Genomic DNA, 26,366 nt, shown 5'->3' with positions numbered 1-26,366 from the left:
TTGTTTTTTCTTATTTGACAAATGAAGGAAATACACTGAATCACAGCCTAGCTTAGCATCATTGTGACGATATAATCATGGCCGTGTGAATATTTACTATGTTTTGATTTTAAGTGGCGGGGTGTAGCACCTACAATACTAGCCCACCCCATTGACCAACCCTGCTTTTCTGAGCTTAGTTTTTTTTTTAAAAAAGCACTAAATGAAGGGGTACGTTTTTTCAATAATGAGAAAATAATCTCCCTTATAACACACTCTGTTCAGAGGCACAGTCATTAAAAATGCTGATGGACTGTTTTTTTCTATATAGTGATTTCTCCGATCTGAATGCACATACCATACAATTTACAGATCTTCTAAAAATTGGTGAAAATGCCTACGATTGTGGTACTGAAGAAAGTCCTAAAAAACATGACGGAGTAAAATTCAATAGACCTAACATTGGTTTTATGGCTATTTGCTTAACAAATTGAAACGATGCTTTAAATGTGCCCTTAGTATCTGATGTGTGAACATTTTAAAATAGTTTACTTCTGTTGCACTGTAAAAAATGATATATTTTATTAATATCAAAATTCACAAATACTTGCTAATGCTTTAGTGTGTTACTTTTAAATGGTAGCATTTATATCCTTTGTAAAATGTAAACATCTATTTTAATGAGTTTGCTCTTGAGTTCCTTTTGTATGCATGTTGGTCATGTTCCTGGTGTAAACTGAGAACCATACCCCTAAGCAGAATGCTAGTTAGTGGAATAGGCAGGATCTGCACCATTTATGAGTCCTGTACCAAAGATGGGCTGTATTCTGCATCACACAAGCACCTTGTGTGTGCCAATACAAATGGGTCAGGCGCAGCAGGCATGTTACGTTCTACATCAAGCATATCCCTTTCACTGCAAAGCAGCTGTAGAACTGTCATATGTGTTTTATATTTTATTCAGAGGCTCTGTACTTCCTTATGCTTGCAGACTACTAGACTGCATGTTGCATCACACATGGATTTCATACCATAGGACACGTGGTGAGGACACACATTTGAGTTGTAGACAGACTTTAAAGAATTATAATAAAGCCTGCTCAGTCATACAAACAAAACCCTGTCTGCTGAATAATACAAACAAACCCTGTATGCTGTTTTTGAGAAAAATAAATCTCTTTATTCCACTTATTTTATCAACAAAATCTTCGTAAGTGTATCAACTTCAAAAGTGAATGTTTATCTTTATGACGTACACAATTCAAAACATCCTTCATATGGTGTGGAGTGAAGGCGGACAGTCACCTCCTCGCTGTGTTTCAATCTTGAATGGGGTCATCATCAGGAGGACATTCAACTGTAAGGCAAACAGTGTCCAAAAGCTCACCTTAAACTTTTTTTTCTAAAAACATATAAATGGTGTTGAACAGAGCCAAATCCATGTTGATCGCCTTACCTCAAAATGGTCTCCCATTTGCACAGTAACTGTCTTTAAACCATCATATTTAACGTGTGAGCTTTCTTAAGTCCCTTCTCGAAGTCTATTACATCGGGCCGATTGTACAATCTCTCTATTCCGCTCCCTGGTTTGTGTCCACACCTTTGCCAAAGTGGAATTCCTTTTCAGTATTGACAACTCCCCAGATCTGTCTCCATTCATCCCTCTGGAACATGTACTAACCACTGCCTAAGAGGATTTCCCTTTTTGGATGTTGATAGAAAACACACCACAATTTAATTTAGCCCATAATTTAGCCCATATGAACTCTGTGGGATGAACGTACTTGCATCCACTAGCCAGGTCCTCCTTTTATTTGATTATTTCATACAAAAACAACACAATCTAGTCTATTCCTGAATAACTTTATAGTATGTATATACTTGCATAGCCTAAAACCCAATCCTCATTGGTTAATGAATCAAAAAACCTACTGTGTTCCTTTCAATACTCTCCAATAGTAAAAATATATGATATGATATTTTATTTATATCGCGCTCATACACTGGTGTTTCAGAGCGCAACAAGGCAAGGGAGGGGAACAGGGGAGAACGAAACAACGATCTTACTAGGCCCAGTGACATTGAGAACGTGCAAGTGCATGGGAGAGGGGGAGGAGAAAAGTGCATGGAGGGGAGGGAGAAAGTGGAAAGTGCAGAGCAAAGGAGAAACAGGATAAATAATCATAACAAAAATAAATTTAAAAAAATCAGCACAAAGTGGTAGTGCAGCCAAGTGGCAAGTGCTAGGTTTGAGGCAGCAGATCAGGTGGGTCTGATAAGTGCAGGAGTGGAAAAAAAGGGGGGGGGCTGTATTGGTACAGATACAAACCCCAGTGCAAGGGGTGGCCCGGAGTCAGTCCGGTAGGGTGGCAGGATGAGCAGGAACCTGGGACCAGAGACAGAAGGTGTCCTAGTGCAAGGTGACAAGAGAGCAGATCAGCAGGGGAGAGGGGGGGTGAAGGCAGAAGCAAAGAGGAAGGTCTTGAGATGCTTCCGGAACCTGAGATGGTTTTCCTCAAGTTTTAGAGTGGCAGAGAGGCTGTTCCAGAGGGAGGCCCCAGCCGAAGACAGAGATCTGCCCCCAGCTCGTTTCTTTGAAAAACGACTGACCCTGAGGGAGTTAGAGGTAGAGGAGCAAAGAGCTCGAGAGGGGAGGTATTTGCAGAGGGATAGCTGAAGGTATTTTGGACTCAGGCCCCAGAAAGCCTTGTGGACAATGCAGAGGGTCTTGAATTTAACCCTTGCATCCAATGGGAGCCAGTTGAGAGATTTCAGAGCTGGAGAGATACGATCCCGGGGCTTGAGGCCAAGGACAAATCTCACAGTCCTGTTCTGGATTAGTTGCAGAGGGCGGAGAGTAGAGGCAGGTAGATTTGGAAAGAGGCTGTTACAATAGTCCAAGCTAGAGAGCACCAGAACTTGGGATACCATAAGCTTCTGGGGGAAGGAGAGGAAAGGCAGAGTCCCTCTGAGGAGGTGCAGTCGGAAATTTGACTTTATACAGACCTCTGAGATGTGGGCCGAGAAGGAAAGGGTGGAGTCAAAGATGACCCCGAGGTTCTTAGCCTCACAGGTGGGGGTAGGAGGAGGGCCAAGGGAGGCCGGCCAGAGTAAGGGGAAAAGATGGTGAAGGTGTGCCGATGAGGAGGATCTCCGTCTTGCTGGCATTCAGACAAAGATCATTGGCGGCACACCAATCTTGAATGGCAGTTAGGCAATCAGAGATGAGAGAGGTGGCAGAGGGCAGCCTGAAAATGAGTTGAGTGTTGTCAGCGTAGCACTGGGAATTTGAACAGAAAATGGCAATGCAGTGGGTGAGAGTTGCCAAGTATAGGTTGAAAAGCCAGGGTGAGAGGTTAGATCCCTGGGGAACACCACACGTAGAGAGGGAGATAGATGATAGGAAGGACCCAAGTTTGACCTGGGAAGGTCGGTCAGAGAGGAAAGCGGTCAGCCAGCCAAGAGCCTTGTCAGTGATACCGAGGTTATCACTGAGACGGTTGAGCAGGATGGTATGGTTGACTGTGTCAAAGGCAGATGAGAGATCGAGATGGATGAGGACAGAGGGAATGTTAACGTCAAGGTTGGAGAGCAGATCATCACGGATGTTCAAGAGAGCAGTTTCCGTGCTTCTGGCAGCTCTGAAACCAGATTGGTGGTCATGGAGAAAGCCAACCGTGTCAGAATGAAGGTTGAGCTGAGAGATGGCCAGTTTTGCCAGGAGTTTGCCCAGAAAGGGAGTAATGGAAATTGGGCGATAGTTAGCCGGACAGGTAGGATCAGCTGTGGGTTTCTTGAGAAGAGGATGCACAAGGGAGTGCTTCAGAGGGGAGGGGAAGGATCCAGAGGCAAAAGAGTGGTTGCAAAAGTCAGCAAGGGCTGGAGCAAGGGTGTCAATGTGGTCCTTGATGGTTTTAGAGGAACAGGGATGAACCTGTTGTGATGAGGTTTTCATAGATCGGACTTGTCTAGCAACCTCATTGGGGGAAAAATGAGGAAAGGATGAGAAAAGGATGGGGGGTGGCAGAAGGAGGGTCAGCAGGCATAGACGGAGAGGGGCGGGCAAGGGAAGGCAAGGCAAAGTAAGGGTGGATAGGATGTCCTGGGTTTTTGAGATAAAGTGAGAGGCAAGGGCATCGCAGAGAGCCTGGGAGGCAACAGGAGGGGTAGAGACTGCAGCAGGGTTGGCCAGCTCCTTGCGGATTTTAAAGAGTTTGGCTGAGTTGTTTGATGCCGCAGAGACACGGGCTTGAATGTGGACTCTCTTCTTGGTGAGGACAGAGAGTCGGTATTGCCTTTGGAGCAGGCGACAGGCCAGTTTGTCAGAGAATGAACAAGAAGCCCTCCAATTCCTCTCAGCCGCCCTACACCTTCGTTTAAGTGCATCTAGGTCGGAGTCAAACCAGGAATTGCACTTGGCTTTAGACTTCAAGCGGACCCTCATGACAGGAGCAAGAGCATCAAGAGTATCGGAAATAGAAGAGTAGAGAAGGGAAAGGGCTGTGTCAGGGTGTGAGTCAGTCAGAGGAGGAGAAGGTGGGGAGAAGGCGGCAGCGAAAGCCTCAACTGACACACACTTCATAGGTCGGATGTCCGAGAAGGTGGGTGGCAGTGTTGGTGTGGGCTTGGCTTGGTGGGAAGAGAGTGAGAGATGAGAGGAGAGGAGGCAGTGGTCACTCCAGGAGAGAGGAATAGTCAGAAGGATAGAGAGGGAGAGGCCAGTAGAGATGAAGACATCAAGTGTGTGACCTGCAGTGTGTGTTGGGCCAGAGGGGAGGATAGAGAGAGCGAGGGAGTCGCAGAGGTCGCAGAAAAGCAATGATGATGGACAGGGAGAATCGAGATGGATGTTAAGGTCACCAAAGAAGAGGAGTGGAGTGGTAGTGGCCTGGAGGGAGGAGGAGAGGTCAGCCCAATCAGAGAGGAAAGAGGTGATTTGACCAGGGGTCCGGTATAGAGTAGCAACAGTAAGAGAATGGCTAGGCAAGAGAGAGAGCCTGCACAGAAGGCATTCGAAAGAGGAGTAGGTCTGTGTGGGAATGATAGTGGCAGGAATCCACTCAGGAAAGATCAGGGCTACACCGCCTCCAGGCCAGGTGGATCTGGGTGCAGAGAGGATCTTGTAGCCATCAGGGAGCAGAGTATCAAAGCTTGTGACAGAGCTTGCCGTGAACCATGTCTCAGTAAGACCGAGGACATCAAGGTCAAGTTCTTCCAAGAGGTGGCAGATGTCAGAGGAGTGTTTGACAGCAGAGCGGGAGTTGAGAGTGGCAAGATGAAGTAGGTTGCCAGCCTTAAAGACCTTCCGGGGAGGGGTACAAATCAGAGGTATGCCGTGTGGAGGGGTAGAAGTAGCCTGAAGTGGGGCAGAGGAGGAGGGAGGAGTGTGCAAGGTAGCTGAGGAAAGAGAGGAGGGGACAGCAGGAGATGAGAGGAAGTTGATGAGGCAAGGGAACCTCCTATCGAAGAGGATGAGATTGGCCTGAGGACCTTGACAGTGCCATTTAGGTAGACATTGAGGATGACTCTAGAGGAGTCAAAGGAAGCCATGAGGACTTCCCAGCGAGTGCCACCATTAATGGGGGAGGAGGAGACAGGACAGAGCACAGAGATCAAATGGAGGGTCCATAGATCCGGCAAAGGAACAACAAAGAGTATGTCAGTGAGGGTCTGTCTGGAAGAGGCGCTGGTATAGGTATCGGCGATAGGGAGACCAGGGTTGGAGGCCAGGATATCCTTTTTAAACTTCTTCTTTCCAGGCTTAGTGAGAAGGGAAGGATAGTTGATAGCAATTGGAATAGATGGGAGAAACAGAAAGTGCCATGAGTGGGAAGAGATGGAGGCAGTGGGAGGCGTATGCAAGTACAGCGGTATGGAACAGTCACTGGGCTAGTGGATTACAATCAGAGGGCAAAGTTAAATGCAGAATACACCCAAGTTTGATTTTCAATTCAAATGCAGAATACACCCAAGTTTGATAATATTTGGGTGTAACCAATCCCTGTGCCATCTTTGAGTTTGTACTGCTAAAGTTGTCTTGTCCCCTGGTTGATGGTAACCGCTGACATTAAACATTGACAATAGACTCAAAATAGCAATATGTATGAATTTCTTTTGCATCATGTATACACTGATTCAACACTGTCTTCCCACTGGAACAAAAATAAACATTTCTATTTCAGTGCTTTATATGCTCTAATTATGACCCAAAAATGAATAATACACCAATCTTTGTACGAAGCAAATCAATGTATTGTTCTCATTCATTCCATAAGTTATCACTGTTTGTAAGTAATCGACTCCAAAAGCTTCTTTGTGTAGTAATACAGTTTGCAGAACACCACCTCTCTTTGAGACTCTCCTAACCTCCACTATTTGGATTCAATTGGTGTCCAGCTTCTTTAAAATGTCTTGCCACACTAGATTTTTACGTTCGGGGATTAGGTGGCGCTGAAAGCGCTATCTCTAAGCCAAAACTATTATCATTAAAATAAGAGCTTTAACATAAGGGCATCAAATATAGGCTTTGAATTAGCGTCTATAATGCTTTTCAATGGAGATGACGGTTCGAAGAGGGATATACAGTGTATTTGGTGTTCTTTGGTTATTGATCCACTCCCATTCACTGTTGCTAGACATGCTAATGCCTATGGCTAATCCCACCCATTCCTGCCCATCTCGGAACTCTTTGACTGTCTCTAAGGAAGCTCTCTGGAAACGAGCCAAAACTAGCGTGCATCTTTGAATGGAAAAGATACCATGCATCTTCCTGTACTTTGTTACCCCTAGAGACACCACCTGGCCCATGTCTTCCACACAGATCAGAGGGGCCCTCCTCCCATTTAATCTTTTTACAGCATGGCCAGCTGCCAGTCACTGTTTTTTTTGTGATAGTGACTATGTAGCATTTTCTTTTTAGATCTTGCAAAAATCTCCACATTTTAAAAATCAAGTTTTAAGCACTATGAAATATTGGTTAACTCAGATAAAAAGGGGGCGAAGGGGAATAGCCAGACATGGAAAAGGATGAAGGTGGCTTTCATTCTGAGATTGGCCGTCTAAGGCACAATGGGAGGCAGGGGTCGAGCAACATTGCAATGCAGTTTATGAATTTTTCTTTATTCATTTTTCCATGAATATTCCTTTGTATCATGTCTGTTCTTCCCTTGGGTGTCCATGCGTCACTTCCTCCCTCACATGCCTGTCTTTCCCTCACCCTGGTTCCATCTCTTTCCCACATGCTGTCCGGACGTCCGCCCAGGGAGTTGGGTTTGTCTTCCTTTCCAATGATTTCTCAGAGCCTTGTCAGATACAGGTTGTGTATGCGTCAATATCTTCTGGCTCACTGCCTCCGTGTAGTCGTCCTACCTCACGATTTGTAAAGCATAATGCCTGTCACCCTCAGAAACGTCCAGACAAAGATTGAGTGTCTGGATCTCCCTAGCTAGACCGAGATCCAGAGAGAGGCCCGCTATGCTGCTTGGATCAAGGGCTAGGTTGAGCTGTTGCACACGTCTCTTCTGTACCGTGGAGCTTGTGCAGGCTCCCTGCATTTTAATCAATGCCATATTATACCAGATCAGCGCCTTGGGTGTCCCTCAGCAGAAAGGAGAGTTGTTTTAAACCAACCTGCACTGGGTGTGCTGCTCTAGCGAATGGAAAATGTGAGGAAGGTGAGTGGAGAAGGTGGCCTCTGAGGCCTTAAGCACAGGTGTTTGGTTACTAATTCACCTCTTAGTTTACACAAGGTAGGTGTTTGGCTGCAGGGCGCCTCTGAGATGCATGTAAAATATTCACCTCTGCCTTGAACCGGACCCAGGTGCCTTAATTAAGAGGCATGAATTCTCAGAAGCATATAGATGTGTTGATGCCGAGCAGCAGGCCTTCGGTACTGGGCCTTAATCTGAAACCACTTTTTTGGCGGGCACCTTTTTTACTGTCTGTACTCTTTTACTTCCGATTGAGGCTTTGGCTCATAAGTGTTGATTCAGCAAAAACTATTGGAGCAATAACTTTTTGGTATGGATTGTGATAGATGGTGTGAATACAGACCTTTCTTAGTTATGTCACTATTCCCTTCTTTTGTATGTTTTAGACACTGATTTGCCGGAGGCATTCAAGGTTGCACTTGATATATGACAAACAAAGCATAATGGATTCTTGAATGCTTGTTTGATTGTATGCCTTCTTCTTTGACAGATCAAGGGCTGCATTACTCTGACTCTTGCACCAGGACTGTACTTCCCCCGCCCCATCTCGGCTTCTTATCGCCAGTTCACAAACAGTACCCATTTCTCGGCTCCATTCTTCTCCGTGTTGTTAATAGTTCTGAACCTCCTACGGTCCCTGTGTCCCTCTTATTTCATTTCTTAATCTTCTGGTTTCTGCTTTATTTGCCTCTGATGGCTTTATTTCTTGTTGTTCTGCTTTAGCTTCCCATTTGTTTAGCTTGGGCTATTAGATGGTGCTTACGCCACCTAGAAGCCAAAACTATTGCATTAAGGTACATATAGGGAGAAATAACATTTTTTTTATTTTTTGTGTGTTTTAGTTCTATTGAACCTTTCACAAGCTTACATAAAATGATGTCATACAAAGTTACGCATACATGTATATTTCATTTCATAAGATTGCATTACAATTTAAAATCTCATATTTTACGATATCATTTCTTATAGAGTTCTCATCATCCTTATGAACACTTTGTATGACTTTTGGAATATGGCTCAGAGTTATAGTAGGGCTCAGTCTGATTTTCTTCTCAAATATGTGCCATACTGTATTAAAGGCAATACCTCGTTGTAAGCTCCCTCCCTCAATTCCATTTAACCAGAATTGGTTTTCACATATCTGATTTAGTTCTTCAGACCAGTCTTTATACCATCTATTATAATATTTTCTCATAGCTTTACAATCAGTTAATACATGTCTTATTGTTTCAATTTTGTTGGGAGTTTTCACAATGCTTGTAGGTGTTGTTTGGTTATTTACCCACCCATTGACGGCCCATGGCCATGCTAATCTCTAACGACGAGGTCCCTTCTGCCCATCACCTTTTTGTTTATACATGCTAATCCCCATGGACATTCCCACCCAGTTCCTGCCCCTCCCCGGCCAAAACACCTCCTCATGAGATGTTTTTGAGCTGGCCTTATTCAAGCTTTACCATCAAACTTTGCAGTCGAAGTGCCTGCCAGTGCTTTTTCAAAGCAGTCTTCTGAGAATTAATGACTTAATAGGAGCTGTAAGACGCTATTGGTGTAATACAAACATCTGCCTTCAGCCACTCTTGGTTGTTTGTCTTGATATTCTACTTCAGGGCTCGAAATTAGGATTCACTGAGCGGGAGCTAAAACCAGCTCCTAGGTGTCAGGCATCACCCAATAGGCAGGAGCTACCTCTGGGAACCAGGAGTGACTGCCCAGCGCACCGCAAATCAACTTCTACGAGATAAACAATTGAACTTTTTGCCCAGTATGTATAATCCATTATGCTTAAATGTGTACCAATTTTTCTTTGTTAACATTATTAAATGGTCAAAGTTAATGTCACATATGCATGTTTGTAAGGCACCGGTTGGCCTGGAGAGCCAAAGGTAGCTTGCAGTAGCTGTTGGTTACAAGCTACCTAGGCTCTTCCAGGCTTGAAGCAGGAGATAAACAGCTCAGAGCTTCCATCAATTTCGAACCCAGTACTTGTGTTCGTTTCATCAATCCTTTGCTTTCCTTATTGTCTGACCGATGTAATATTTCCCAAATAGACATTTGATAAAGTAGACTGCATGCGTAGTGTCAACATTTCTTAATCTGATTTTTCCTGAATCAGGATGTGATTTTGTTGGACCTTTGGTGACATTGTTACAATTGCTACACTGTAAACACAGCTAAGTGCAAGTTCTTTTCTCAGACAAGCTAAGTGCAAGTTCTTTTCTCAGACAATGTACACTGACATTCCTTCATTGGTATACTTGGGGATATTAGCATTTGTCTCAGGTTTTTGTTTTTGTATGCAAATACAGGAGGAACTCTCAGTATTGCATGATGGTTTGGATTCAATGAATACATGTTCCAATGTTTTAATAGAATCTGCTTGATTTCTTTTTTTTCTTTGGATTGAGTATTTCTGAAAAAATGTAATCCCTACCGGAAGTACGATCGACCTTTGATCTATGACCTCACGTTCATCATTACCTCTTTCTTTTATCTTTCTATCACTGGTCACGTTGTATATTGCATTTTATACGATCACGTACTATCCTTTTTACTCTAACCATTTGAATAATGGTATCCTCCAAAGTGTAGATGCTGGATGGAAACTCATTCAATGATGAAAGTAGCTGCAATCTGTAGCTTTTATAAACACCTTAGTTGCAATGTTCTTGCCTTCAATAACGACATCAAGGAATTGGAGAACAACTGCTCCTAGTCTCAATGTAAATTGCATGTATTTGTTAAAATCTTTTAGATTTTTAATGACATTGTTCAGATCTTGCTGAGGCCCACTACAAATCCCGAACATGTGATCTGGATGTGTTAAAATTTGGACCATCTCAAACTGATATATGAATAGGTTTGCATAGCCCGGAGCCATATTTATCCTGCTCGATATTCCCGATATTTGTAGATAAGTCCTTTACACCATATTGGAAACCATTATTCAATAAGATGAATTGTAGCAAAACCAAAACAAACCCTTTACAACGCTTTAGTGAGTTTACATTCAGCAATGACATCCATCCCACCATCATGTCGGATAGAGGTTTCTTACATCAATTGAAACCTTATCTCGTGCAGTTCAGTTGTCACATTCTGTGTAGTCTTCAAATCATGTCTAGTGTTTGTGATGTATGTACGCATTATGCATGCTTTCTATTTGTGTTTGTGTTGTTACACTTGATTGAGTCACATTTTTTGCTAAGTAGATCCCAAGTACAAAGAGACAATGACCTCTAAACGGCGTGAACTTCCAGCGTGGATGACTGCACATAAGGAGGAAGCAGAGAATGTCAACAAGGTAAACAATTAATTTAAACCTGACATTAGCAAAGCCAGCAGGTGTGGCTTTGTAAATGTAGACGGTAAAACCTCTGCTAAGCCCCAACAGGACAAAACGCTTTTACCCTCTACATTTCCAAAGACACGACTTTTGACGTACTTTAAAGCTCCACTTGAGGACAATAAACAGGCAAATATCACAAGCTGCTTTATCAAAAAATTGATGTACCTTGCCGCCACCCTTCCAGCAACTTTCTAAAACGTCATTTAAACAATTACACCAGGTTTGCACAAGTGTTTGTATTTCTAGATGGCCTTCTATTGAGTGCCACACTGTCAAGAAGTGGTCCAGCGTGCCTTTTGCCCTGGAAATTAGAAAAAAGTGTTTTGTGGTATACGTACTAACTTTATTGCTCTATTTTTAGCGTTAATATATAAGCTCTCAATAAAAACGTAACTTTTTCTGAGTAAAATGTGCTAAATTTCATAGAACCATAAAGGAAAACATTACATAATGTCAGTTACAAAAGAGTACTTGAGGCTTATATTTATAATACATACATCTAATTAACGTGGTGGCAACGCCCACAAATATGCAAGTTCAAAATCTGCTTTTTGCCAGTTTGCATAAATCCTAACATTTTCATGCATGGCTAAGGGGCACTTTGTTCCATTTTAAGTTCGACTGAGAAGACAGTAATGCTAGAGTGACAACAACCTTCCTTTGCAATGGTGGATGACGATGATCAGGAATCCCAATGCAGCAAGAGTTTTCCCATGGATGTCGTGTTTCATAGTATATTCTGAGAGCATATGCTCTACTTTTTGCCCAAGTTCACATGGCTGTTTCCCAATAATACTGTTATGTTGCATTGCAAATGGCTTCAATTCTTCTCCTAGATGCATCAAAAAAATGGCAGATTTACAGTTTGCCAAAGGCTCTACTGTAATTAATCCCTCCAACCCCACGAATGCGCATGATCACAAGATGCAACTTGCTAAAATGCTACAGGTAAAGGCAGCCCACACTCTTCAACACCATCTCGTTGAAATGGCTCTCATACTATGCTGCATTCCCAATTAGCAATTTCTGTTGCACATCTGGAGAATAATATTCTCATGGCTGGTTGAACTATTGCTACAATTGATTGATTATAGTGTTGGGAGGTGTTATGAATCAAGGCATTGCAGTTCAAGTGAACCTTTACCTTTAACATGCTCCACATCACTCATGCCCAATGCAGTTCCATAACTTCAACATCAAAAGGAATTTCTGGTTTGTTTGAATATGTTGTGTATGTAGAGAAGTGGCTGTGGTCCTATAAATCCATATTCACAAGGGTCTGAATAAAGCTGTGTCATGTTACATTATTGGTATTTGTACCGCACACTACTACCATTTTTCATGGTCTCCAGGTGCTCACTTGGAAGTGAAATTAAAATGGGGTGGTTCGGGTGTAGCGGGAAAAGACAGGGTGTTGGGGCTCCACTCTTGGTGCGTGTAGAACCAGGAGCACCTAGCATCTTTCTGTTCTCTAGGTGGATTTGTTCACTCCAGAACTATGTTTCCAGACGGGAGACGTGGGTGTCATGGGGCCTGGGGAGGATCTGTGTTTTTGGCCAGTGAATGGGTTTGTCATTTCGTTGGAGAGATGTAGAGGTGTGACTTTGTGGTGTGTGGGCTGAGGATTTTGTTTTAGCAGTTTTGTGTCAGTGAGTTAGTGAGCATGTGTTGAGTGAGGTGGGTGGAAAGTGAGGGTATTTGGCTATGGTCTTTGTTCAGATCAGGTAGATTAAGTTTTTTATTCAGTGGGCATGCTTCACATTGCTTTTATGAGCAGGAGGTGAAAGCAGGTCACGTCTATAGGGCTGTACACAGTAAGCAGGAGCTTCAATTGGGGAATTAGGAGCTGATAATTAGTCAAGTGCATCACAATCTAACCTATGTATGAAATGCAAACTATAGGGTTTTGTCCGTTATAAGTGACCCATTCTTTCCTGTGTGTTTAGAATTCTGTAATTTCTGTGGTGCTTATGGCTCTCCTGGTCCAAAACATTGCAAGGTTCCCAGTTTTGGGAAGAGGAAACAGTATCTGCAGCTGCTCATAATAGCCCACTAGCATGACTGATGTTGCAGCCATTGTATCCTCTCATTCGAATCTTGCAGCTGCCAGAAAGAGTATATACTGTTCATGGTTATACACATGTCAGTGTGCATATGTACTTAGTAATTCAAGCATACAACCCTTTCATCACAGACATTTAACACATATATAGTCTCTAGTCTTACTCATGCTCCCAAAGTTCTGCTCTATAATTTTATGCAAAGCAGCCAGGAACCCCATTGGTGCTTTTTACCGCATTCCTTTCTCATAGTTTTTTTTTAAAAAGAGTACAGTTGTAGTGTGCCAGCTTGTCTGTTGTAATAATATGTCTACCAAAAAACAAACATTCAAGTTTTTTCATAATGGGCTTTGCTCAGTAAAGTGCCAGTTTACAATGTCAGCACAATTAATTTCTTTGTTTTTAATTGTTTTTGCTGAGTAATGTTGTCTAAATGACCTTCATTCTTGGAAAGAGTCACATTCTGATTAAAACTGATGATGCAATTTGTCTGATTGGTGTGTAGTGATGCCTCGCCTGCATAGTTGTTACAATATGCACAATCACTAATAATTACCAAAAGTGGAAAATAAGAAACACAGTTATAAAACCGGCAGTCTGGTCCTCAGGTCCCTTACATGGTCTGTCAGAATACTGGCATCTCACGCAGACCAGTGCCAATCCATATCCCCCTTCACCGCTACCGTTATGCATAATGATCCCACAGTGTGATGTCAACATTCCTGCAGGATACACACATGGGCAGTATATTTCCCAAATACCAGGCCAGCCCCCACCTCATTGATGCTTCTTCCATTGCTGCTCCTTCTACTTTTCACCATAAGAAACACAATTCCTTCAAGTTATTTTGTGTGTTTTTTTCATAGAGTGAGACTGAGAGAGAATGCTACCTAAGTGTGAGCTATGCTTGATTCCGCTAGTGATGCTGTTACTATTTTATAGATGTGTTCTAATGCTTCTTTGTGCTGTGACAAATCCGAGGATGTCATCCCTTCTTCCCTAGGGGGAGACCTTTCCCATGGGGCCTCCAGGGCGGTGCGTCCACAGTACAATACCACAGTACAATAGACCCCCTGGTGGTGGTGCATTGAGGGAGGATAACATTGGGAAGGAATCCCTCTATGGGTTTGGGGACTGTCATCAGCAGAAAATGCAGTATCAACCTGCTTTACTACCTTCAACCCCTTCTCCGGCACTAAATCCTTCTTCCCCCTTACTTGAGAAAACGTATGTTTTGTTGTCAGCTCAGTCCAACTAACCTACATGACAACACTGAAAAGTCAGGAAAGGCAGAATATTGTGTATATAACTTTAAAGCTGGTACTGGGATGAAGAAGGTGGTTGCAAGCCTCGGGATTACTCATGAGAAGCCGAACGAGCAGTCTAGCTTCTGTATACCCATGATTGGCCCTAAGCAGCACATCGACCCAATGTGGGAGTCCAACTAACCTACATGACAACACTGAAAAGTCAGGAAAGGCAGAATATTGTGTATATAACTTTAAAGCTGGTACTGGGATGAAGAAGGTGGTTGCAAGCCTCAGGATTACTCATGAGAAGCCGAACGAGCAGTCTAGCTTCTGTATACCCATGATTGGCCCTAAGCAGCACATCGACCCAATGTGGGAGTTTCAAAGAAGTTCAAGCTCAGGCTCAATCCGAGACGCAGGAGAGGTGCGACAGGAAGAGAGCCGTCCCCCAGAGAGGAATTGCAGGAGCCGTGCAAGGAAGCAGCTGACGCAAGCCGCAGAAGCCTGTGAATCATGGAAGAGTGAGACCACGCAGCATGAGGGCCGCTTCAGCCTGCCAAGTCGCTGCAGACCGCGCTGGATGCCCAAAGGCTATCGGAGCCTTCAGAAGGGGTACAGCTACCCAGGAACTGCAGGTACGGCTGAGAAACAAGCAAACAGGTATGTGGGTTGCCCAGGAGCTGAGGTCCGGGGAAATAGGGTGAGCTTAGGAACCAAGAAGAGTGAGTCTGGGAGCCGAACACAAACAAGAGACATTTGTATCCATGGCAAGAGAGTGAGCCAAGAGGGTACACCGCAACTGTGCAAGTCTGGGCACTGCACCCAAAAGAGAGTGCCTGGGACCCTAAAACGAACAAGAGACAGTTGTATCCTTTTCAAGCGAGGTAACCAGGTGGATACAGCGCACCTGTGTGAGTCTAGGACTTGCACCCAAGAGAGAGGGTCTGGAATCCTAACGTAAATAAGAGACAGTTGTATACCTGGCAGGAGTGTGAAGCAAGTGGATACAACAAAGCAGTACTAGTCTGGGTACACACCCATATGAGGAACCAAAGTTAAAGCCAAGAGGGTCTGGGACCCTGTGAGAGAAAAGAGGGAGATCATTCATGAGAACCCGTTGGCTTGGCAATAGAGAGAACCAAGCCACTTTTGCATGTCTGGGTTTCGCACCCATAAGTGAGACTAAAGCCAGGAGGGTCAAGGATCATGGAACAGATAAAAGGAATCCTACACTTGGTAGTGGAGTGTGTCAAGCTGGTAGGATAAAAGAACTGGGAAATCAGGATACAGTTGTTCGTGAACCAGTCAGTATCTAAAGATCACAAGAAGTCTAGAGGGAGGGGACACATCCTTAGCATTGGAATCCTGTATTTTGGAGCATTATTTTGCATTACTTTATTACCAGCAAGAATTTTACCTTTTCTGTTGATTGAAACACCAAGAATACTGTTTTACTTTGAGAAGAGACTATCCTTGCAGTTATCTTACATCATCAGTGTTAGGGACAGAGGTAGGCTTTTGGACACAACGAAGACAGACTTTTAGTTTCTGACTTCCTGACAATTTCACTAGCTTCCTTTGAGGTAGGGAAACCCTGCTTAGTTTTAGGGATAGAGAGGTCTTTTTCTAACCCTTTATTATTTAATAAAAGACTTTATCCATAAACATGCCACCATTGTGTCTGAGCATTTCTTCTGCACCTTTACAATACACATTCCCAAACACACATAGTTAAGCATCACATCAGTGTTTGTATGGCACCAGCTGGCCTGGGAGTCAAGCTAATTGGTCTCTTCCTGTCTCCAAGCAGGATCTACATAGTTCCTGCTTGTGCTTCCCTTTATTACTGGGAAGCACATACCGTTCATTAGACCATCTAAAATGATTACCTCTACTTCTTTGGTGGAAGTACAAATTGGAGGTCTTTCATGGTGGCATTCCATCCTATAATCGGGTGGTATCTACCATTGGCTGTACCCTTAGTAGAAACCGTTGTTGGTAAATAACACAAACCTTCTAAGGCGACACAAGGTAAAACAGACCCTTTTTGCAAATAAGGCCTGTTTGTACCAATACCACCATAGCTGTAAGGAGTACTTTGAAGTAAATGTTTTGCGTCTTTTCATTTGGCGAGGGTAAGAGCAGCACATATGATATATACCAACAACATACTTGGATACATAACAAGCATACAATACATTGTAAAACACATTACAATTTGAACAATAGTCAAGTATACACATTACATTAAATAACATAAAAACATTCAGTAACATCTTGCCAAACATTATTTGAATTTGATCTCCTTAATACACCAAGCTACCAACAACAATCGACATTCACATGCCAAGTACAAACAAGGTCACATAAAATAGCAATTTACAAACAAAACACTATTAAGACGGTAACAATTCAAAACAAAAGGGTGAGTTATCATGATTCCAACAATGTTGGTTTTATTTCATGTTTAGTGTTTAACTTCTATCTATAATAGTTTCTACTGTACATGGCCCAGTATGCGTGGCTGGTCGCCTAGATGTGTCCCAATGCTAATTTACACATTTCCATACACATACACATAGCTGCCAATTTTCCCAGTTCCATGTGGAATCTGAGCCAGTCCTAGTTTTGTTCCGCACTGCCTGCTGGGACTTTTTGGCCCACCCTTGCAAGTGCAAGTTCCAGCATGCAATAGGAAACCAAAAACCAGCACTGGCTCGAGGTGTCGCACATGGAACTGGGAAACTTGGCTGGGAGGCATACAAATTGAAATCACGCTCCTTATGTAGGTTTGTATGGCACTAGTTCGCTTGGGGAACCAAATGTGGCTCCTGGTAGCTGTTGGTATCAAGCCAATCACGCCCTCGTAGGCAATAACGAGGGGCTAAATAGCTTCCAGCTTCCTCCAATTTCAAACCCTGTAGTGATACCCAGGGATGATGCTTCGGATGCTAGTACCTTGGATTGTTTGGTTCCAAGCACTTCTATGGGTACCATTTTATTTTGTGTAAACCAAGTTTATTTAAAAGGGACATAAATGGTTGTTTAACATTAAATTTCACAAGATTTCAATTAAACATTTGTAAGCCATATGTTACCCCTCAAAGACAGACTATCCCACTCTGACATCCATTCCATTCCATGACAGAGGCGGAGGGAGACCTGTATACAGGAACAAGGAAACCATATGTGGCTAGATTGGCATATTTTTTTTGACCCACACAACCTTCTTCCATTAGTGCCACATTTGCAAATCCTAGAGCTTGCAATTGTTTGGGACAAAATAAGCCATTTATGTCTAACGATACAAAATGGGGTCCACACTTTGTTAAAGGAACCCAGTGTACATTTTAGTAATTTAGATATGTTTCCATAATGAGAATGTGCCAAACGACATAATATCTAGGCGATCTTCTTTCAGTTATTAGCTAAACTTCATTGTGCTGCTCGTAGCATAACCTATGATGCAGTATTACGGAGTTTAAAGCCTTCCAATGCAGCTGATAGGCTGCCCAATATTGAAAACACATTGCCTCCTCGGAGCCGGCAGGCGACGCTGGCCCCCTTTAAAGCCCATCTTTTAAGACCTTCATTCTGTGAATCTCCTACTCCTGCTATACTACCACAGCACAATAGTATCCCTCCCTTTAGCTTACTACCACCTTTTCAAGTCAACCCCAGTCTTAAGAGCCTCCACCCCCCTTCTGCCTCCACCCCCCTTCTGCACCCATGCCCTATGCAGTCGCTGCCACTGTTTCAATTCTGTGGCATCACATGCCGCTTCGCGCAGGCTACCCTAAGCATCCTGACCCCTCCACCTTACACGGTCCACACAGTAGTATCCAGTCTGCCTCATGAAATCAGGACTGCACTGTTGCCTCCCGCGCTTGGCGTATGTCTTGCACAGGCACCCCAATCTCTCCAGCCCATCTGGGTTCTTTGGCTCACATTTGACTGCGCCTGCATCATTCACGTCTGAAAGCCATGAAATGGATCCTAACATGCCCTCCTTTCACGTCCCTGTACAGGTTTGTGGAGACACTTGCACCTTGCGGCATGCACATACCTCACTTATGACCACGCAGCCCGGCTGCCAACGTACCCCACCATGATGTCTAGTGAGTTTGCTAGCTCTTCCCTCCCTCCCCCTCAGCCGCACCCTGCAGGCTATGCCCTCTTGCACCCTGCAGCCATCACCTTATGTAAACAAACACCCAAATGCAAACTAACACCTAAGACTGAGGCCAATAGCCAACCCACAACCGATTACACACACACACACACACACACACCCCACACACCCCACACACCCCACACACACCACACACACCACACACACCCCACACACCCCGACACCCCCAGCAGAATCCCACCCGCTTGTAACTGACCCTCCTTGCTACCCTCCAGCAACATGCGCTGATGCTGCTGCAAACACACCCACCTCGATCGATTGAGGGTCTACCCCTCTCCCAAGACTGTTGCGCCACCACACTGCTCCAGCATGAATGACCACACTAAACCTCACAAACAGGAGGCCTCTAGCGCTACAGTAATTCTATCCACCAGCAGTGCTCCAGCCAGACTGCAGCCAATTAACCTAAGAGAACTGCCATACCTTACATCGTTCCTCCTCCTGCATATAACATAGCATAGTGTTGCTTCATATTTGTTCATGTGCCACAGTAGCTAAAGATACACACAATGATTCATGTAAAAACCATTCAAGTTTTTATTGAGTGGTGGTTTGTATTTCTTAAAGTGGCCCCTTTGTGATAACACATGTTTCTCCGAGCACAGCGCCTTTCTCAAATCAGGGCTAATCTCCAAATCAACACAAAAGAAAATTAATCAATTCTAGGTTGTGTGTCTTTATTCAAAAAAAGTCTCAAATTGCAAATGTCAAGGGTTGAATCCCCGCCTCTAAAGTTCTTGGCATCTGCCGTCCGTGCGATCATGGCACTAAAAGGACGGTAATCCTGCAGGGCCCTATGGATAGGTGGGCCCTTTCCAAGCCTAAAGTAATTACACAAATAAAGAAGGATGAGGCGACAGTCCCATACTGTAAACCGAAGCCCAGGGAATAAGTCTTGGTTAATAAAGCAAGCACACCCATCTGCTAAAGTGCCCTGTAACGGTAATGACCCAGGGAGGATTGGCACAGGAAAGGACAGTTTGGTAAGAGCGAGATCTACGTCATGAGTTATGTTTGCACATGACACAGACTCTAACCATGGTGCACCTACCGAGAATAACAATGAGAAAGTGGCTGGAATAGCTATCAAAGCTAACACCGGATCCTGCAATCCGGAGATTGGACTGATTAAGCTGGGATGTCTTGTTAAGCTTGAGGAGATACATACCTCAGCATGGAGCGCTTTCTTGAATAGGTCAACATTCCTCAGAATATGGGCAACAATTCCCTGGTCGGCCACCATTACATCTGCAGACATTGTAGAACTGGCCTTGCCAAAGTGGGATAGCAGTTCTAATTGTGTCTTGTTAAGATTTGCCTCCCCTGCGGTGGCAGCTCTGCTCTGTGCTAATGTTGATGCTCTTGACGGTCTGGGGTTGAAATTACTTGTGTTTGGTTCAAAGCTTAAAACTCCTGGGTGAAACAACTTGGACCCTCATGGGCAGTATGGTAGAGGGTTGACACTGTGTGGGTTGAAAAGAGGGCTTGTCGGCTCGGAGCATCCCGCCCCAGCATTGGGGCAATACCCCTGTCACCCATTGGGTGAGGAGGGGGTGTACTGGGTTCCTCCCAAAGCTAGTCTTGTGAGCCAAAATCCCCTGATATGCTACAACTGACCAATTAGGGTTGGTAGTTGGTATACACAGGGCCATAGACCTCTCCTACAAATTGACAGATCCCTACAAATCCTGTTTAATTATGTTTTTGCTGCGGGAGACATGGCTCGATTGTACAGTACATATCGAGGGTTACCCCCTTTATCAAATCCTGGCCAATAAAGGACTCAAAGGTAGGCCTTTTGGTGGATTCATTATTGGAATAAGCTTTCGGTTTAACTCTTGTGAAGTATGGAAGTCATTTGATGGTGGGTACATCCAAGGGGTGGAAATACGGACCGGAACAAAGTATGACCATACACGGTTGCTGATTATCAATGTGTACCTTCCACCTAGTTTAAAATCAATGGAAGTAACCCTCCTAAAGTTGGAGGAGATGCTATCTATTAATACCTCTCTGTATTGGGACGAGGGATTTGTACTATTGGGAGGTAATTTAAATGCAAGATGTCGGCACGATCAGCAGTGCCCGTCCTATTTCAAAGTGGTCTCTCGTTGTGAAATGCTACAAGGAGGTAGTAACCACAATGGGAAAAGATAAGTGAACCACCTGAGTCAGTGGGATCATGTTAAATGGCAGAATGTAGGGAGATATACTGGGACAATACACTTGGGAGGGGAACAACTCTAAGGCTAGCTTAGACTATTTTTTGGGAAATAATGCCTGTCTGTTGGCTGTGATTACAGTGATCATAAATGACCTACCCTTACTGTTCACTTGGGGGATAGAATTAAGGAACAGGGGGACATTTGTGGGTGCTCGGGATTATCGTCCAACCATGCTGGGAATAGTATAAAATGGACCAATAGGAATTTCCATAAAATTGGGACACTAGTTGATTCTTTAAAATTGGCGGAGATTGATTTGCTAGGTGCCCTAAATTGTAGCGAGATAGAAGCCTGGCTGAAGAACCTGGCCACTAAAACTAAGTACATTTGGAGACTGCTGAATAAAGCTAAAGGTAACAGTAGGGGAAAAAGTCCTGAATCCCATCCAGGAATTTGTGTTGCTTGATTTTATTAAGGGGACAAATGGGACATCTAAGAGCCCCTCCCCCCACCCAATATTTGATTGGGGGTTGGCGGTTATTTATTAGTGAATCAAGGAACTCAATAATTCCAAGGCGCCGGGAACTAACGGCCTGGCTAACGCTGTCCTAAAGCAACATCCCTAGAAGTGGGCAGTCATGTTGAAGATATTTTTTGACAAAATGTGTAACTCCCAGTTGATCCCGACTTCGTGGCAACAGGCGGTGTTGGTGCAGGTTTACAAAAAAGGGGACCGTGGTGTGCCTGCTAATTATAGGTTGCTTGCCATTTTGGATTCTACTGGGAAATTATTTGTTTCTTTCGTGCTAGGTGCCTTGCAACGCTGGATGGACAAAGCTAATATTTGAATCTTCGCACAGACAGGGTTTCACCCGGGGTGTGGCACCTCTCACAATATAAGACTATGGATTCCTTTTATAGGGAAGCATCATCTCCTGGGGGGGCTGCATTGTACTCTATTTTTGTGGATTTCCGGGCAGCCTTTGACGGTGTGTGCCATGAGAAGCGTTGGGGTAAAATGGAACAATGGGGGTGCCCTGCTTGGTTACTGAGTGTTAGGCAGAAACCTGTGCAGTTCCCTTAGGGACCACTGCAAAAGATTTAAGACTACAGGTGTTGGCAGTAAACCCACTTGGTAGCAGTCTCTACCACCCAGATTTACATGGTAGCTGTGGCTGAGCTGTCAGACTTCCCTCAAGAAGAGTTAGGCAGTATGCAAAGTATACTCCATAGGCACTCAGCTACAATAATACAAGCAAACACTGACCAGAGCTTTGGTATCAAAGTATATAATTATTTATTTAATAAACACACAGTTGAAACACTCCAGCACTCTTATTGTAAAATATTCTAAACAGTTACTATTATGATATATACACCCCTTTTTCCCTATTTAGAAAATCACAGTAAAACACCACTTATTTTCATACAGAGGTGAGCGCTTAACTAGATTGCACTCTAATAAATTTGTGAAAAAGGGAGGGAAAAAGACAGAATATGAAGAGGTACACCACTCTACGATTCCAGAACACTGTTAGCAAGGCAGGGAGCAAAAAGTCACTGGTGAGCCAAAGTCCAAAGGGTGGGCCCACTCTTGGAGAGAGCAGAGCACAAATGCGCCCAAGATCACACAGTTACACTAGGCTTAGAAAGTCTTGCAGAGGGTTCAGAAAAGCGTTTAGAGAGGCTTAGAAAAGTTTAGCCAAGGTGTCCCAGGCTAACCCAGGTTCGAAAGCCGGGGGCTAAATCTACCCCGTATAGTCGGTAACAAAGGAAGTCAGGCGGGACACGGTACCTTTTAAATGGGAAGGATCCTCCAGCGGTGGCAGTTGTTCCTGGTAGTGGGTGCAAGTTGCATCGTCGTCCAGGGGAAGAGACGATCTCGACTTGGAGGAAAGATGAAGGTCGTTGCACTAGCAGGGCAGAAACCAGCCGCAGAGTTTTCCGGTTAAAGGTGGTACCTTTTGTCTCGCGGTCGTGGTAAAGCGTGGTATCCCGGTTGCCGGGGTGCTTGGCCGGGCAAGGCGGCCACGAGATACGTCGGGAAAGCGAAAAGACGGTGAAACTGGTTATCCCCACCAGTCAAAGGAAGAAGACTCTCCGGCGGGAGATCTCCGTCGTTGGGAAAAGTGGTGAGGCAGTCCAGCAGGGGTCCACCGGTGGTTGTGTCGTGGCAGGTCGGCTCAGCTTCTCCCTCGTCAGATTCTTAGGTCCTGTGGCGACTTCTGAAGTTCCAGTCCCCAAAGCCCTGCTTTTATGCAGCAAAACCCCATTCACTCAGCCTAGCTGTCACTCAAACATGCTAAGTGGTGAGCCGGCCGGCTCACCTCTTGGGCTAATAAGGACGGAGTGCGACTTGAGTTGCCTAGGCAACTCAGTCCAGGGTGCCTAAATTCCCCTCCACCCCTCCTAAGTACCCCAGACACAGTGGCACCACTTTGGAGGGCTTCTGTGGAGAAGCCCGCCAAAAAGTGGAACAAAGGGCTCGACTTGGGTTGGAGTCACAGACGAGAACACAAACGCCATTTTAGAATCAAGTTTTGGCAAAAATTACCAACCGGAGAATTAATATTAATTAAATAAACCGGTGGTATGTTCGAAGCTACCGTAAATAATTAAATAAAGATAGTAGGCTAAAACAATGGGAAATCCCATAGGAAAATATTTGCGGTTGAATATAAAAAGTAGTATCCACTGCCACCAGCCAAACTCGATCAGGGGGGACGGAGACGTGCCCCCTCGACTAACAGACCCTGGGGCAATCGAATTGCCCCAGCCAGTACATCCACAATATGATGGTTTGTACTGGTTCTGTTCAGAATTTAAGACTAGTAAAGTCAATGGTGACTTTACATGCCCTGGGAGACAGTAGTCAGTCCCAGGGTATGGAGTCTATACTGGGGGGTCACTATGACACCCCTGTGTCAATGCACTGAGGGTGCTGTGTAACACAGATCACAAAAACACATGAACCCCAATAGGGGTAAAAGACCCCATAGCCCATTAAACACATCTAGATCCAAAGAAACACACTCAAATCATGTCCAAGAGTGAGGGTAAAAGAGTCTCTCTCTTGGCAGGAGATAAAAATAAACCCCAAAAATCCAGCAAAGCTGCTGGGGGACTCACTAGGTTAGGAAATTCAGCCTAAACAGAGAATTCTCCCTAACACTGAGTATCCTTAAGGGTCTACAATATGAAACAATGGTGCAGATAAGGCTGGATGACCAGGGTGGTTTAACATCCCTAGTACAGACAAGTATGGGAGTTAAGCCGGGATGCACCCTGGCACCTCTGTCGTACAGCATATACACGGCTGACTCCCACTACTCTTTAATCAGGTTGCAGGTTGTTGCCCTAAGGTGGGGGGGCGGACTGTCTCGTGTATGCTGTACGCGGACGATTTTGTACTATTCAATCATACATTTAGTGGAGCAAGGGCAATGTTTGAGAAGCTGGTAGAGTACACTGTGGTCAAAGATCTATGGATAAATATGGAAGAAACAAGGTCATGGTTGTTGCCCCTAAAACAAGAAAATATCCTGTGTTTAATACCAGTCTTGGTGTGTTAGGAAAGGTGGGAAAGTGCCCGTACATTGGCTTGGGAATTAGCCCTTCCAGATCCTATAATTATATAAAGGAATCTAAAAGTATAAGAGCTAAACACCTCACCCAACTGATAGGCAAGTTTGCAAACCATGCAGCAAGCTATTTTCTTGAAGGGGTACTTACCCTTTATACCCAATGTCTGTGTTCGATGGTCCTCTATGGCCTTGATGCCCTGGCTATGGTGGATTTCCAGTGGCTTAATAATATTGAGGGCTCTTTCTGGAAAAGGATCCATAAACTGCCATCAACACCAATTGAGTATATTGGGTTGGAGCTTGGCCTGGTATCTCTAAAAGGCCAGGCTATGGCCAGCCAGGGTATGTTCTATTTAAAAACAAACTTTAGCCCAAAATGCCAATTCCTTTCCCTAATGAGGACACCTAAAGGGTACGGAAGGGCAACTAAAGGTAAAGATTTTAATAACTTGATTGACAAGCTTTGTGTAAATATGACTTGGCCACCAGATTTTAAATGTGGTACCCGTTTTACCACTCTGAAACATATATTTAAAAGAACTCTAAAACAGTGGGACTGGACCAATATCTATTCTCACCGTTCAACCTTAAGAACTTATTTAGATGTTACAAACGTAACATATACGTACCTTAGGGCACAAAGATACTTGATGCAGTGTCCAAGCCCTGCTGTTAGGTGGTTTATCTTGAAACTGAGGATCAACCAACTTCCTCTACTGGCAACCTGTGAGGCAAGGTACAACATCCTGCGTCAGGAACGGACCTGCCGCATCTGTAAGAGACAGCAAAACATCTGTTTGAAGAGTTTTCTTATTTAGGTCCGGCTATTCAGACCATGCTAGTGGGATTCGTGCATAGTTATGAATCTATACAATTTGATACTTATTGTCTTGATACCGAGAACGAAAGGGTACAGCTAGCTCTGTACAGATTGTGGGGTATTAGTAAGAATTTATTACCTAAGGATTAAAGTACGGCTGACTATTGTGTGTTCTGTAATATTTTGATGTTTGGATACCCTTAGTTGACAATTGTCACTTATCTTAATTTAATGTACAAGCCTTAGACGGCTGGTATTTTTAGTATTTATAATATTAAAGGTGTTAAATATTTTATATACATTAAGAATGTCTCCTGAGGGAATCCATCAAAGATTCACCTGTGGTCTTAAAGCTCCTGGTTGCTAAATGTCCTGATTACAACCTTATGACTAATGTATGTTTTGGATTTTTGTGCCAAGAGGAAAGGACTGTTGTTTTTTATTAATGAAATTGGTTCTGCCTCATGTTAATGTATTATAAGATCATTTAATCAATTTTGAATTTTAGTTTGCTTTCCTGTTTTACCTGATGGATGTATAGTTATGACTAATATGATGTTTCAAATTGTAAAAGTTTAAGTACTAAATACAATGAAATTAAATGTTCTTCCATAGATGAGAGACCAATATATTTCAAAATTTTGCTTTATAAGCCTCATTCCCTGACTTGGTAGTGGTCAACAGCACATTAGCCCCCAGGGTGTGGGGTGCAACCAATCAGGTTTCTTGGTTCGCAGGCTGACACTCCCGAACTCAGCCCGTGTTCCATGGAACCCGTTGGCTGTCTCCCCCACCCGGGCATTTTATAGACACCCACGCTTTCCCTCTTTTTTTTTTCTCCATTTAATCTCAACCCCACCTCTGCAACCCCACCCCATTTACCGGATTGTGGCAGCGGCATTGCCCGCCACAGCAGCTTCCCTGAATCTTGGTTTTGCAGCCGCTATGGTAAAGGAAGAGGGGCTCTGTACGGAGCCCCACCTTCTACAACCATGGCGGCCATTTTGACAAAGTATGTTCATTCATTGAACGGAATGCGCATAGCGCAAATTAATGAAAATACTTTTTTTTTGTTCCCCGGGTTACCTCTTTGGTAACCCGGGGTCCTAGTGGCATTAGTAGCCTCGGGAACGGGTTTCTAACATCCCAGTGCCCTCATTAACCGCCCTCACTTTGCTCAGGCCATTAACTCAGGCTGCCGGGCCGTTACCCCTAGGTATAGCCTGTGGAACAGGTTACTAAAGCCACAGTGCAATCC

At 44.1% G+C, this 26,366-nt stretch overlaps 1 protein-coding gene across 3 annotated transcripts in view; it reads left to right on the top strand.

Annotated features, from left to right (window-relative positions):
• Positions 1 to 26,366, top strand: part of LOC138516154 (bifunctional 3'-5' exonuclease/ATP-dependent helicase WRN-like) — a 264,929-nt gene that overhangs the window by 40,665 nt on the left and 197,898 nt on the right. For all 3 annotated transcript variants that reach the window (XM_069631062.1, XM_069631063.1, XM_069631064.1), the window contains exon 2: positions 10,901 to 10,992. In XM_069631062.1, coding sequence (XP_069487163.1) covers positions 10,921 to 10,992 — 72 coding nt within the window. In that variant the 5' untranslated portion in view covers positions 10,901 to 10,920. The remainder of the gene's footprint in view (positions 1 to 10,900; positions 10,993 to 26,366) is intronic.

Source organism: Ambystoma mexicanum, chromosome 6q (genome assembly GCF_040938575.1).
Source record: "Ambystoma mexicanum isolate Mex_15411 chromosome 6q, UKY_AmexF1_1, whole genome shotgun sequence".
In the NCBI taxonomy this organism is placed as follows: Eukaryota; Metazoa; Chordata; class Amphibia; order Caudata; family Ambystomatidae; genus Ambystoma; species Ambystoma mexicanum.
The sequence above is the reverse complement of the archived record's forward strand: the minus strand, read 5'-3'. Positions and strand labels throughout refer to the sequence as shown.